General features: G+C 36.7%; 1 protein-coding gene across 1 annotated transcript; it reads left to right on the top strand.

Annotated features, from left to right (window-relative positions):
• Positions 1-11,361: 11,361 nt before the first annotated feature.
• Positions 11,362-15,745, top strand: zgc:56493 (Thioredoxin-like). The gene is made up of 5 exons (XM_060873012.1): positions 11,362-11,519; positions 13,422-13,526; positions 14,103-14,168; positions 15,198-15,263; positions 15,414-15,745. The coding sequence occupies exons 1-5, from the start codon at positions 11,496-11,498 to the stop codon at positions 15,474-15,476; spliced, it is 324 nt and encodes a 107-aa protein (XP_060728995.1). The 5' UTR covers positions 11,362-11,495; the 3' UTR covers positions 15,477-15,745.
• Positions 15,746-16,291: the final 546 nt, after the last annotated feature.

Here is a 16,291-nt window from a genome sequence, read left to right as displayed (position 1 = left end):
AGTACAACAGTAATTCTGGAGGACACAATACAGTGATCATATGCAGCAATAAAGCTTTTGTATACCAAAACCTGTTAAAAGTTTTTTACATGTTGACGGGTGCCATCATTGTGGAATTGACTGTATACTGTTATGTGTACTATGCTCCATCACTAAGTCTTGCAAACATTTATACATATTTATGGTTTCCAGTTCTGTCTTTCTTTTAGTATTTACCTGCTGCATCCCTCTTATGGTGCTCTTGGCAGTGATCCTCGGGTGTCTATATATAAATATAAAAAGCCCAATGTTGACCGTTTACTTGGTGGAATTAACACCTACAGTAGACTTCATTTATCAAGCTGGAATAAAAAATGAATTAGTCATTAAAAAAATGTCTGTAGGAGCATTTGCACTTGAAATTATGTATTTATGAAAATCTAGTTAGAAAAAATGTTTGTATCCTGCAAGAGCTCCCGAGCTCCCTAATGTGACCCTTGAGTAATAGGCTTCAAATTACTATGCTGCACAAATACAGATTACGTGGTTTAACATGGTTAAATTTATTTCAGTTACAAACTTGAATTTTGCAGTTTTGAGAGTCACTTGTGGGGGGCACGGTGGCTTAGTGGTTAGCACGTTCACCTCACACCTCCAGGGTTGGGGTTCGATTCCCGCCTCCACCTTGTGTGTGTGGAGTTTGCATGTTCTCCCCGTGCCTCGGGGGTTTCCTCCGGGTACTCCGGTTTAATCCCCCGGTCCAAAGACATGCATGGTAGGTTGATTGGCATCTCTGGAAAATTGTCTCTAGTGTGTGATTGTGTGTGTGTGTGCCCTGCGATGGTTTGGCACTCCGTCCAGGGTGTATCCTGCCTTGATGCCCAATGACGTCTGAGATAGGCACAGGCTCCCCGTGACCCGAGGTAGTTTGGATAAGCGGTAGAAGATGAATGAGAGTCACTTGTTTAACATTATGAAGACAAATAAACTCTAGCCATTCAATTAGGTTAAAAACTATTGGCACCCTTTAAAAGGTGGTCTGTTTTTGTTGCAGCCGACATAGTACAAAGGCTGAACTGCAATATTACAGGAATGTTAAGCTAAAATTTCGAATACTTAGTTATTGCTATACTGACACGGTTTACTCATCATTTTGACATTTCAGCTCTGTGAGCCTTGACTTTTAAGAGTTGTGGGTGTCAGTAATTTTACAGCAGTTGTGGTAATTTACATTTCATATAAGATACATTTAACAACATAATCGCATGAATACAAGGAACGTCAGTGTTAGTGAATCGTCTGTAAGCCTGGTGGGAATCTTTTAGTTCATTGTGGCCAACAATCATGTGTATGTATATAGCTGTACTTGCAAAATAATAAATAAAGCTCATTAACTGGGTGTGCCCATCTGTATTTGTACAAATATGTTGAATATTAATTTTCTGATGGTTAATGTATTCCCAACTTTGGAGGTTGGTGTCAGAGCACAGGGTCAGCCATGATACAGCACCCCTGGAGCAGAGAGGGTTAACTTCCTTGCCCAACAGTGGCAGCTTGGCAGTGCTGGGGCTTGAATCCCGATCCTCCTTGAGACACCACTGCCACTTATCTTCCATGTGTGATCTATGTTTATGTCCCTGCTGTACCTGTGCTTGCTTTATGTGGCATTTTTTTAAAGACTTCCCTGTGTCACTTTCCAACACAGCATCTAATTCAATATTGCCTGTACAGCCCATGTGTAAATCTGGATACGAATATTAAACAGATAAAAATCATGCCGTTACGTTATACCCCTAATATGCATGTATACTATGTGTACATATGTATATATATGTGAAGGGGTCACATGTAACATCACTTGATACTGTGTTCATCAGCATCATTGCTTTACTTTTTCTTTTCCATCTACACAGCAGGGTCAGGTTTCTGTGTAGCAGTGCTGGAAGGCCGTGTAGTTGGTATAGTGGCAGTAAGGCCACATGGGACAAACTCTCTGGAGCGGCTCCACATGTCTGTGGATCACCAATGTCGAAAAGGTGGAGTCTGTGCATCTCTGGGATACACAGGGCTGGGGTTTGCATGCCAGTTTGCACATAGTTCCTCATCCTTTTCATCATTTTCTGTCATTTTGGGCACCACAGCTTACACCCCAGCTGCTCACCGCCTTTACCAGGCACTTTGTTTCCACCATGTTGGCACCACAGAGGGTTACACTATACCTGGTGACAATGGCCCTTTTGGCAGTGGCTATTTTACAGAGTGCGCCATCACTATTACAGACTTGAAATAAAATGGTGTGTCGATTGGAATTAATTGTGTGGATATGATTCTGCAACAAAAATGGCAGCCAGAATTTTTTGATTGAGACACAGATGCTTTAAATCACACACTTCATACATCCCACATTACATCCTACATACTTTTATTTCTTTCATCATGTGCACGTTTACCAATAACTTCGGTTATTTCAGTGCTGTAGAGTTTTACTGAAGCTAAAAGGAGTTGTAGTTGTAAATTGTAGAATTGTGACATTGTATGGGTCACTTGGAACACAATCCAAAACACACTACAAACTTAGATCATTAAAAAATTAAAATTAAACCAGCATTCATTGAATACTGTGTGCGATAGCTTGGAAATAATTAATTATTTAAATAAATAATTAATCGGATGCCTATACCATTTTGAAGCCTCTGAAACAATATCCAGTTGTGTTACAGTTACACCACATTCTCATGCTCATTGTACTATATAAGAAAGAGCTTACACTTTAGTCCTGTGGTTGTTTTGTTGTTTTTCCCAAGTAGCAATAAATAAAATGAATCTAAAGTTTTAAACATTTAAAGCATTTTTAGTGTTTCTGGTTGAGTCAAGGTGAAAGTAGCCGGGTTTATAGTTTGATTTGATGTCACATAATGTATACAGTATATAGTGTACAATCTGGCAACCCTGTTTCACACTGAGCAAGCTCTGTACCTGCTTATGCGTTTCTGAGTCCATATTCCAGCATAAAAAGGAAGTGAATCATGATAACATTTAACTAGTTTTTGGTCAGGTGTTGTTTAGTCAGTTAAATGTTCTTCGCACAGAAACTGTCATGCATGTCATTCTTTGAACCATTGTTGTGTCAGTTAGCTGTATGGTCTTGTCTTTATCAGCAATAATATGATGACTTTGGCAGGAAGGAATTGGTGTTGAGTCCATGGTGAACTCAGAGTTTGCGCTAACCCATTAGTTCCTCAGGAGCTCTTTAACTATACAACTGTTAAATAACTGTACAAGTGTTGTAGAATTGACATAATTTACATTTGCATTATTTACTGTCCAGTGTCTACCAAATGAGGATGAGGTTCCCTTCTGTGACTCGTTCCTTTCAAGGTTTCCTCATATCATCTCAGGGAGTTTTTCCTTACCACAGTTGCCTCCAGCTTGCTCACTAGGGATAGAACTTAAATTTATTTATTTATTTATTTATTTATTTATTTATTTATTTTCTACTTAATTTTTTACTGTTTCTATACTTCTGTAAAGCTGCTTTGAGTCAATGTGAATTGTTAAAAGTGCTATATAAATAAATTTTAATTGAATCAAACCCCAATCTTCCAATCAACTACCCAGAGCCACCACATTACATTTCACATTATGTTTTGATTACATTTTTCCCAATCTGATGTTTGATGTGAACAGTAACCAAAGCTCTTGACCTGTATATTCATGATTTATTTCCACTGCATTGCTGCCATTTGACTGGCTGATTAGATAACAGTATGAATGTGCACATGTTCAGGTGTTCATAATAAAGTGGATGGCAAATAATTTTGGATTGGCTTCTAGGTTTAACCCTGAAAAAACACAGAAAATGTGACTTGAAGTATGATAGAAGATTATTTCCTGTCCCATTTTAAAAAGATTTAATATTTCAAATCTGCTGAAGGTTCATAGCACAACTAGTCCTCTGTTATGTTAATTTCTGTGTTAGATTAAAGGTAACTAAACTCTCTATTTGTCTTTTTATTTGTAATCCAGGATGATGGTTAAGGCTACGTTTCCCAAAACAGTGACTTTGAACTGAAAGAAGAGAAACTGCCAGAAACACAAGATCCAGGTTTCTGACAAAAAAGAAATCAACTATGATGAACTAGAGAAATTTTTGTATTGATTTCAGAGAATTCATTCATTCATTCATTCATTCATTCATCTTCAGTAAGAACATTTTTATGCTCTGTTCCTTAATATTTTTATAGTAAGATTACATTTCTTTTTAAATGCTGTATGCTGGATAAATGATGACCATTATTATATCACACCCCCTGTGTATTGAAAAAGGTGCACCACAAGGTGTCAGCATTCTCACAATAACCAGGTAGATGTGAATTGTTTCACAGGTGCTGCTAGAGGGAGGTCAGTAGAGATCTTTAGTATACACTAAGTATTTTCAGTAATTTGTGTTTATACATTCGTAGGCCGTTCAGCTGGCCTTAAACAAAGGAAGGAGACGCGGTGTGAAGGAGACACCAAAGTGTCTAAGTAGGATTTATACATTTATACCAGGGTTTACTGTGCAAACACACACACACACACACACACACACACACACACACACACACACACACACACACACATTACATTACACATAAATAGTGAAATAAATACAGAATTGAAAATTTAAGGAAATTATTTATATCTGAGAACTTGGATGCTTCTGCTTTAAGAAACAGAAGAGAAACAGAAAGAAATTTCCTTTAAAAATGTCCAATGGTAATTCATTGTAGATTGTTCATTTGATTGGTGAATGTTCTTATGACTTATTTACTATGTGTATTTGCTTACTACTCTAGTTGTACTGCTATAATATTTAGAACGGTATATTTGCCTGCAATGTTAATAATCCCTATGTAACCAGAAAAAAGTCTTCCTATCTCTGTCACTCCCATGGGTATACTGGGAAAATGTAACAGACAGCAAATATTTAAATCCCCTGGCCCAAATACGACAGAAATATACAAAGTTTTTCATTGTAATGATAGCAGAGGCAAATAGAAACTCCCATAGCATTGGTTATGTACCTAAATCTTTTAGGCTTGTGATTTTCATGCCACTGATTGAGAAGCCTAACCTCAACTCACCTGAACTGTCAAGGCCAATATCAGTCCCCACACTTCACTTTATTCACAGGATCCGAGAAAAGTGTAGCTCAACAGCAAAGCTAAAACTGCATGGGAATTGCATGCATAAAACTCATTAGTCCATTTATGCCTGGTTGCAGTGCATGGATTGCGGAAGCAGTAACACATGTGCAACAATAAATAAAAGTAAAAGTAATAAAGATCCTACTGCTGACCTCTGATCTGCTCTGTGTATCTCTGCACTAAATGATGCATGTTTTATTGCTAATATTGTTATGGTATTTGCAGCGTATTAATGCAAAGCTTCATGTTTTCTTCTTGTTAACTAATGCATCACATAATGTCACTTAGTGGCCATATCAAAAGCATATATATATATCGAAGTATGACCTATTTGAGGATCAGGATCATTCCCCTAGGTGGGTGGAAAGTTCAGCAGTGTTGCTCTAACACAAATGAAGGAGTTTGGCTGTACATCACCACCTACAACACCGAAGAATTACAAACAGGTACACAGGATTGGGATCATGCCAGTTTTACCACGGTAGTACAAAATAAACAGGAATGTTTTCAATATGAAGGTTTCAATATGAAGCTAAGGATAAGCACTACATACAATTCTACATGTAAAGCCATACATTTACAAAACACAGTGTAAAATATTTTTCTTTCTCATTCCAAGGTTTTAACATTGTTTCATAATAAACTTTATAGAAATACTTACACCAGTTATTTATTTCAATAGCTGTTTTAATTACCTGATAATAAGGTAATCCAGGTAATAGTCCAGATAATCCAGATAATAATGGTGCAGTACATGCATAAATGTATGAAAAGCCTTTAATGCAGGCCTGAATTGAATTAAATTATACCACAGCGCTACTGAATTCTCTCGCCGGATTGGTCAGAAGGTGTTTTCCTTTAACAGCAGCACTTCCTTTTGTGTTTTAAACCGTACATAGTGACAATATATAAATGCATAAAAAATGACACGACTATAAAAGAAAGTGAACTACAAACAATTCAAGTTTTTAGCTGTAGATTTATATTTTTGGTCCTGTCATGTGATGGTGTCTGTTTCAGGGCCATACATTCACACTCTTATGAACATTAAGCAGCTGCATATAGAGGGATTTAAGGTGAATTGATGGATGCACAAAGACCATGACTCACTCCAGAGACTCCTAGACTGGGTAAAAGTGGTAAAAGAGAGAGAGAGAGAGAGAGAGAGAGAGAGAGAGAGAGAGAGAGAGAGAGAGAGAGAGAGAGAGAGAGTGAGAGAGAGAAAGAGAAGATGACAAAATTGAGCATCTGGCCACCACACAATACAGAAAGACTTCAAAGGGTGCTACTTAATTATAGTCATAGACCCAATAGAACCCATCTCATCACCATTCTCATGAATTTTGCAGCAGTTTTCAAAGCAGTTGATTAACATGTTATTGAATAGAATTTAATGAAATGCCCCTGAACTGAACGAGAGTAACAGAGGAAAATCAAAGAGACATCTTAAAGGACAGAATAGACGGTTCACGGCTCTAAATACGAAATCTCTAATACATATGTGGCCAATCTGTCTTATTTATAATCATCCTTTGTATTCATTTCATGTCTGTGTATATCTAATATTGGCATCTGCTGTGCCATGTACATTTATTATGAAAAGCAATATTTTTTTGGCTCTGTGGTATTTGATTGCAATTTCTTTTGACTGATTTGATCAGAAACTACCGGAGTTCGTAAATCCCTTACCACTTCCTTGTCTACACTGGGTCAGGAAGCTGAGTAAATGTGATGGATGGAAATAAGATGTAAAAAACATGGCTGGTCCTGATTGATATTTTGTACTGTAGTGTAGGTTGACGACAGACTATACTACAGTATATCGGTACTGTATGCTGTATTAATATAGTAAGCAAACTAAACTGCAATATTCAGAATTATCATTCTGATCTATGTTCAGCAATAATCTTTATAGACAGGTAACAGATTGATAGGAAAACCTAACATAAACAGAGAATTGTAAGGCAGTGATGAAGGAATATCATTCTTTAGAAGATAAGTGCTCAGTTATGTTGAGATCGAGTGAGCGGGATGGGCGTAGCATATGATTTCCATCATTTTCATCCTCATCAAACTATTCATTAAGCCTTCTTGACATGAGAATGAGGAAATTTCATTAAATAAATCATTAAATCATCATTAAATAAAGCTAATCAGGTAGAATAACTTTGTATTGATTTGCACTGATGTGTCACCATGCAATGACTCCAATTTTGGCAGAAAAAGAATTAAATGGCACTAACTGAACAACAGAGCCACTATTTTATCCTTTTTTTTCTGCTCACTCCTGGGATGTGCCATAATCTCTGACTCTCTTTATTTAGACACAATGTAAAGAAAAATCTCAGAAGTTTATTTTCAATTTCAGTTTATTTCCGTTCTCACATTAAAACGCTTTAAATCACAGTTTGGTTTCATATGTACACAATAAACTACAAAATTATATGTTCTTCTAAATATTTTCTATAGTTTTTTGTGTTCAGCTAAGAAATTATGCCAAGCGCACAGTTTCAGAAACCTGTGAAAAGCGAAAAAATTACAACTAGTACTTTTGATCACCACATGGGTCCCTGATGGTCTAGCTTGTATGGAGGTCCTGGGTTTGATAGCTGGACAGGAAACCAACCAAGCCACTGCACTCACAGTGCTGGGTCCAAGCTTGAATATAATTGGAGGGTTGTGTATGAAAATCATCCAGCATAATACTTGTGCCAAATGAAATATGCTGACCAAGAATATGCTGTAGCGACCCCTGAAGGTTGAAGCCGAAAGGAGAACAACATTTTTGAGCACCACATAACATAAGGATTAAAATTAAGATCATTTTTTTTTTGGTATTTCCTGTGAGTTACATTAAACTCTATATATGAGTCATGGAGATTTCACTTCCTCCAATTTATCATGTGATTATTTTCTTGGGGTTTTCTTGGTTTGGAGTTTTAGTCACATGTCTGTGGTATCTTGTGATGTCCAGAGCTGATCTGAGATACAGTGTAATAAATGAGAACCAGAGGCAGATGGACAGCAGAGAAAGATAGCAGAGACAGAGACAAAAACAGTAGCACTAAAATCAAATAAGAGACGACAATGTAAAATAACCAAGCAACAAGGAACACAGCATCAAGTCAAAGCTCATAAGTGTTCACCTAGACACAAAGGAGTGTATGTACAAAAACAAGCTGGACATGTGAATGATACAAAGCTTGAAAATACACTGTATTGTTCACAAGATCTTTCACTGTTTTTATCTTTACCGTTTCTTCTTGTTTTGTTTTTCCAGGGAAAGCCTGGATTGAACTGACAGGATGTCCAGAGTAAGTAAAATAAACACAATTTACAACCATGATGAGGAGAAAAGTATCACAAAATGAACAACCAGCTGTTCTTTGACAGTGATGAACTACAACAGCAGAAGACCACATTGGGTTTCACTCTTGTCAGCCAAGAACAGGAATTTGAGGCTATATGATCTAACTCATCAGTCAGGAAGCAACATTCACTGAAATCACATTTTTCCTCATTCTGATTATTGATGTGAACATTAACTGTAGCTTTTGTTGTGTATCTTCATGATGCCATACATTGTACTGCTACCTTGTGATTGGATAATTGCATGTACTGTAGTGATAAGAATGATTTTACTGTTTCTTCCTCTCAGGATAAAGCTAATCTAAAGCTTCTTTTGTATATCGTGTCATTAAAGCTTTTAAAATATTAACTGCAATTTATATTGTATTTATTAATATCCATTATCAGTGTTTTATGCTATTATTTGAAGAATAATTCATTTACAAAGCATTTCAGAGTGTTCTAACTGTCTTGTTTTACTTGAATTTAAAATGAGTTCTTGCCATTTTCAACAAAAGCATTAGAAGACCCCCCGCATCTGCTCTCTTGTGTGTGTGCGTGTGTGTGTGTGTATGTGTGTGTGTGTGTGTGTGTGTGTGTGTGTGTGTTTTGGTCTCTTACTCAAATGGTATTAATGGTTTGTCAATGAGTGTAAGTGTGCCTCTTGTCCACTTCTGGTTATTTGAAATGTTTTCTGCTTCACATCTCGCACTAGAATCTCATTTAGGATTTGTCTCCTTGGAAACCCGGCTCATTTGATGCCAACCGGTGCTCGTTCAAATGATAGATAATAGTAACACAAATACAACCTCTCATCAGAGAATCACCTGCTTCATCATTCCTACATTTATATCCACCATCATTAGAGATGTCAGTGGTTTGCTCCAGTAGCACCGGTAGTAACTGGCATTATATAGCTGAAATTAAAATCATTTTTTGCACAAACTGACCTGAAATTAACTGAAAAATGCTTTTATGCACAGTATAGAATGGCCCACACAGGCAGCATAACTCTACTGATGTTTCCAAAAATTAATCGTTCAATTCATATGAAAAATATTAACTTGTAGGTTTATTGTCCATACTGTGCAAAGATCTTTGTTGTTATTAAAAGAAGACGACCTTGCTGTAAAATTAAACAGGTTTTACAATGACATGGCACTGCGTCCCAGCTTCACAGTAAATTGTAACAGCATATCAAGTTAAATTTTCCAGTCTTTCATAAACGTAAACAAACACAGAAACTAAATCTGATGCTCTTCTTTGTATTACTGGCTCTGATTTAATTCACAACTCATTAGAGTTAACAGTACTTCTTGGAAAGTGTCATGTATACACAAAACTCAACTAATGTCTATTATGCTGTTCTTTAGGATTTTCTGTAAAGATCTTAAGATATGTTATGACTCGTTTTTATGAACTCAGTTACTAGAAATAAGCATGTAAAAACCTCTTACACTGAAAAAGTAATGTGTACTTTACCCTGTGAATTGTCCAGTATGAGAAAATGGAGAAAATGTCATTGCATTATTTCTTAAAATTGACATAAAACAATAAATCTGGTCAAATGTTTTTGGCAACTATCTCAACAAACTATTTCAATTGATTTGAGTTAGGTTGTACTTAGATAGTTCCCTTGCTCTCTTTGTCAAATTAGATCAAGGGTCTCCGATCTTCATCACAAAGGGACGTTTAATCAGTGGTTCAATTCACCTGATTAAATCACCCTTAGAATCAGTTGATCTTGGTTTACAAAAGACTGCCAAGACGTCAGGTGTGGATCCTGCTTCGTTGTAATGAAAACCTATTGCACCCACATCGGCCCTTTCCGGATAAGATTACATTTACATTTTAGTCATTTAGCAGACACCCTTATCCAGAGTGACTTCCAATTTATTTCCATGTATACAACTGAGGGTTAAGGGCCTTGCTCAGGGGCCCAGCAGTGGCATCTTGGTGGACCTGGGATTTCAACTCATGACCTCCAGACGTCCCCTCAGACGTCCCCTCCAGACGTCCCCCAGAGACGTCCCTGAATTAGTCCCTAAATTTTTCCAGAACATTCCACAGATTGGAAGAGACTGAGATCAGTCGTGAGCTCATGTGAATTGTGCTTGAACCTGTGTGTGATTATGCAACCATTTACATGACATCTAAATCATGATTATTTGGTGGGGCAGTATTGGTGGGGCAATTAGAATGTCACCTGAAATTGATTAGCACTACTTCTGTGTAGTGATCCAGGGTCCTTACCAGTGTACAAACATATACATGATACACTGTTTCACATGGAGCAGTGGAGCTGACAGAAACACACCCTAGTGCTTCATGTCCACAGTGTGGCAGCTTTCTATTTGTAAAATGTTCAACACTGCATATATTCCGATAAACACGTTATTTGATGTTGCACATATTAGCATTATGATAATCAATTGTCCTTCTATTTCACGATTTCCACTCATTTAGATGAATGACATATTTTGACTGTGTGACTCACAACATGGCGCCCTGCCCTGGAAATGCAGCATTACGTAACGCCACAGTTCACAGTCATGTTGCCATGTCTGGAATAAAGAACACTTATTGTACAGTAACTATAGTAAACTCTAGTTATGTAGTAAAATATACTTAAGTAAATATATTTATATCAATTTATCATAAGTAAAATATACTTTTACTGCTCGTTCAGTCGGAGATTATGAATTATTTATTTATTCAGCTTCAGTATTCACGTTTAACGTGGTCAGTGGTAATGGATACGGAGGTACCGGTATATTTAAGTACTTTGTATAAATAGGATTATTCTCTGAAGACATGGCAACCCCAGTAACAGTGTTACTCCTGTAAGGGGCGGGGCTTCTGGTTAAGAGCCCAGCGCGCGACGCCAGCGTTTCAGTGAGAGCTTCCAGAGTTGAAGAATTGTGTTAGGAAGTTTTTTTTTTTTAACTTCTGTTTTTTAATCTTTAAGAAATAATCATCATGATCATCATCATCGAGAATCAGGTAAGCACGAGTGGTGCTTTTGATCTGTGGGTTTTTTCCCCCTCTGTATTGTGTATTAAGTTATTAAAATATATAAACATTTAATCAGCATCAGTCTCGATCATGGAAAACGTGTCTGACTTATTTATCTACCAGGTTTAGTTAGTTAGCTTTATTAGCACCTTTTGTGTAGTTTCCTAACAAACCAAACCACATTCGTGTAGCTTTAACTTTAAAGTGTTAATTATAACGAGACACAGACGGTGTTTTTATTAATTATGTGCGAAAAAAACCCAACTCAAGTTCTCTTAGTAATAGTTTGTCACTGTGTTTCAGCCCTTGTGTAAAATGGCGCTAGCCGAGTTAGCAGTCTGACGTCCTCCGGCTTCAGACCTAAAACAACATCTACACGTATTCGATAAACCTTTAACATGTTTAATACTGAGTTGTTGGGTTAAAGTTTCATTAACAAAAAAAAACAGAGTCTGTGAGGGCTTTAAACATAAAAAGACAAACAAACAAAAAACGGTTATCTATGCTAAGCTAAGCTAATCTATGCTAAGCTAACTCCCTGAAGAAGACAAAACGTCGATATCTCAAGGAGAATGTGGTTTAAGCTTTAACTCGTTATTCGGGTCGTTTGTATAGATATATTAGTCTGTGTTCGTCAGTTGAGAGACTTTTTAACATCCTTTAAGTTTCTAGGTTTACTTACGCCGTACGTTTTACTTTTGCAGCTTATACCCGGTTCATTTAACATTAAACACACGCACGTTTGATGCTCGAGTTCACAATTGAGACTGGAATCTTGCTGAAGAAAATGTTGTTTTTCCTCAATCTGTCTTACACTAAATGAACAGTTTCACACCGTGTTAGCTGTCAGTGCTAACGGTGCGCGCGCGCTGCAGCTCAAACACGTGGGTCTCACGTATAAAGGGATTTAAGTTCTCACCAATGTGATTTCTAATTTTGACTTGTTTGTGTTTTTTTTATTTTTTTTTATTTTATGTAATATTAAGCACTTTTATGAACACCTGAACACGTGGGACTGGCATTACTGTAATGATTATGGAGGTTGTAGTCTTCAGATCTTTCCTTGTGCCATGACCCATATTTTGTACATTTGCAGTGTAAATGAATTAAACACCACCAGTTATGTGTCTTACTTAAACGTGAGTCAAGTATTTATTATGTAACTGCACACAGCATTTCCAGGAATTAAGATCCCTTTAGGAAAAATAGGGGGATGCGGTTATTTTCTAAATACTCTTCATGTGGGAATTTTGAACTGCTGTTTTCTTGCCTCTTGTCATTATCCAGATGCAACAACTATATTATTTGAAAATTAGTGTTTATATAAAATGATGTGCAAGTGTGTCTCTCTAATTGTGTATGATTTGATTTTAGTTTCAATAAAAAAAAAACACCACGCCCTTATTTATAAATATTCTATGATATATGATTTCAGAGAGCACTTAATTTAGGTTAAAAATTTCTAACTAGGAATCTTTTCTAAGAGTGATTCAGGCCCGATCTCAGAGTAACTCTGCACAAGGACAATACAACATCTTTTATCTTAGAGAGGAGGTGGGGCTCAACTCTGTTACTAGGTATTATGCTTTCTTTTGAAGACTGTGGTTGTTGATGAATAAAAAGAAAAATAGGAGAGCTTTTAAAATAGTTATACGCCCATGTTAAATATTTGAGGCAATATTGTGTAGGGTTTAGTTTTGTGATTGAGATCCTCTAAAATCTGTATGTAACAGGTTTAATGTAAATAACTCCATTAGCACTACATTATTAACTCATCTCTTTAACGTTAAGTGGAAACGCCCACATTTTCTAAGAATTTTCATGAATATGTGCCTTAATGCTCTGTCTACCGGGTTTAACGTTTTCTATAATATTGTCCCCTCTCTACAGGAAGCTTTTGATAAAGCTCTGGCTGATGCAGGCGATAAACTTGTTGTTGTGGACTTCACAGCTACATGGTGCGGCCCTTGCCAGGGTATCGCTCCCTTCTTCAAAGTGAGTAAATCCAGCTTTTAACATGATGCATCTCCTAGCAGGCCACCTATAGACTTCAGCACACCCAACCAGGTCTATGATTTGACCTGGGTAGAAATGCATGCAGATTTTGCCTGACTGAATCCCCCTTTGCTGTTATAATAACCTCAGGGTAGGCTTTCCATTAGATGTTGGAGTGTGGCTGTGGGGATTTGTGGTCAGTTAGCTATTAGTGAGGTCAGGCACTGATGTGAGATGAGGTCTGGGGTGCAGTCGATATTCCATTTAATCTCAAAGGTGTCCAGTGAGGTTGAGGATTGGGCTCTGTACAGGATGCTTGGGACTTACTTAATGCAAGGGGAAATTGTCATGGTGGACGAGGTTTGAGCCAGGGAATAGAAAAACCTTTATCCACATATTTTTAATAGTTTTTTTTTTTTGTTTGTTTTTTGCATGGAGTTGGGTATTGTAAATGGATTATCTTTAGCATTAACTCAGAGCTTCTCTTCAACCAATCCAGCAACATCTTTACTAACATTTTCATTTTTAGTTAGACATCTTTAGCCTTATCCTTAACCTTCCCTTTCTCCTTTTCAGCAACTGTCTGAGTCAGCAGATAATGCCAACGTGGTCTTCCTCAAGGTAGATGTGGATGATGCACAGGTTAGTAATCTCCACTGCTCTTGCACAAGTCTTTTATTTCAGTGCTGTAGAGTGTGTGATCGTCTGTTTAGTGCTGTGTATGTATTTAGATTTAAATCTGCAGTAGTTGTTTGCTAAGGCTTTTGATCATTTCTGTGGTCACGTCTGTCTCTGACAGCTCACTAAACACAGCTTCATTATCCCAGTTCAATTGGTCTTCACTGTGTGTGTGTGTGTGTCACTGAGGACTTTTTATAATCTTGCACAGACAGATATGTTTCTACCTTTCTGATGTTTGCTAACAAATTTACTTGGTTCTATTTCAGAAAACATAAAGACTAGTAACCAAATTTAAACCATCAAAACCCAGGCAGTTACTAAGGATGCTGAAAAACTATTGGCTAAGGCATGTCTATGAATCTTTTATTAATTCCTAAACAAAAAAAACTGAATAGAGTGTTTATAACAGATTTGTTCTGAGTAATATATTCGTGTTTGGTTCTGCATCCAACAACATCTGATGTTGCATGTAAACCTTTATTTTAGTGATTAAGCTTTACGGCTCATAAAAAGCTCTCAGTTGTTTGGCTTTGTCGTCTAAATCTTGCTTCAGAGATAACTTTACTGCTGTATTGTGTATTTGTGTAAACCTAAAAGCATTGGAGAGATATCAGATGTCCTAGCTAGTGTTTATGAAAGAACAGGAAATTACTGCTTCTACAGTGTTCTAGAGCACTGCCCTAAACGGACAAAAGCATTTAAATGCATGTTTGAGAGAGACAGCATTTCTGTTAACCTGGATAAAAAGGCATACTCCAAATAATAAGAATGTAAGTGTAAAGTTCAAGCTATGTTGGATATGCCCGTGAACAGCAGCACACCAAGATGTAATGTTTTAAAGATTGAGAAAGCTGCAACCGAACTATTTTTGAGTGTAAAAAGGACATTGAGTTTTGGTGCTGAAAGAAAAGTGAGATACATCAATGCTGCTTTTATTTATTTATTTATTTTCTTCTTTCTTTCTCTTCTCTCTTTCCCTCCCTCCTCTAGGATGTGGCCCAGTCCTGTGAGATCAGATGCATGCCAACATTCTACTTCTACAAGGAAGGAAAGAAGGTGTGCTGGTTACTTTCCTCTGATTTTGTTTCTTCACTCATGTTAAAACACACACAAAAACAACAGCGCTTTATAACCTGCCATGCATAAAGCTTTCTGCCTCCATAGCTACCTCACAGTGATGCTTTTTTACTCTTATTTCTGCTGCAGATCAGCGAGTTCTCTGGTGCCAATCAGACAAAACTGGAGGAGCTGGTGAAGACCCTCAAGTGAAGCATAAATTTAAATAGAAACTTGACTATTTAACACATCCTACAGTCTCATATACCTTACTAATAATATTCTTTGCCTAATGAACTTTTCATTCCATGACATGAGTTCTAGAGATAGCATTTTCTAACAAGTATGCCTTATTCAATTTATTGATACTCATTATCATTCATAAATATTATTTATTACATAACTTTTTTAAAGCCGTGTAACTCAAAACAGTTCATTAACATCAGGTTTAATAAACACAGATCCACAGAATTAAAAAAAAAGCTTCGTTTGTTTTTGTTTTTTAAATTAATTTATTTTTTATTAAAAAAGACAAGTGGGTGATGAGCTGTACATAAACAATATTACAATAGTTTGTCTTTATACTACCAGAAGGTTGAGGAATAAGGAAGACAGAAAGTTATGAATTGAATGCGAGTTCATTGCCAGTGAGCAAGTGCTAAACCAAATGTTAAAATTTTGTCTCAAATCTCAATCAACTCTTTCAGTCAGTTCTCACATGACATAATTTTTTTCCCTCTACTGGCTACATTTGACTACTATTTAAAGCTACTGTTTAAATTTTTGAAAAATGGCCAAAACACAAAATAAGGTTTTGACTTTTTTTTTTTTTCTCTACTGTTAATATACTTTGACATTTCTATAACTAAAAATACAACATTGTCTAACCATGCTTGCCTCCACAAATCATATTGCAAAATGAGCTAGTTTAAAAAGCCAGTGATGAGTACAGACAGACTTAAAATATCTAAAACCAAGCTAACCAGGTTTCGTTTTGTCCAGATTTTGGTGCCTTAGTGAAAGACGTG

This window comes from Tachysurus vachellii, chromosome 6 (genome assembly GCF_030014155.1).
Source record: "Tachysurus vachellii isolate PV-2020 chromosome 6, HZAU_Pvac_v1, whole genome shotgun sequence".
NCBI classification, from domain to species: domain Eukaryota; kingdom Metazoa; phylum Chordata; class Actinopteri; order Siluriformes; family Bagridae; genus Tachysurus; species Tachysurus vachellii.
The sequence above is the reverse complement of the archived record's forward strand: the minus strand, read 5'-3'. Positions and strand labels throughout refer to the sequence as shown.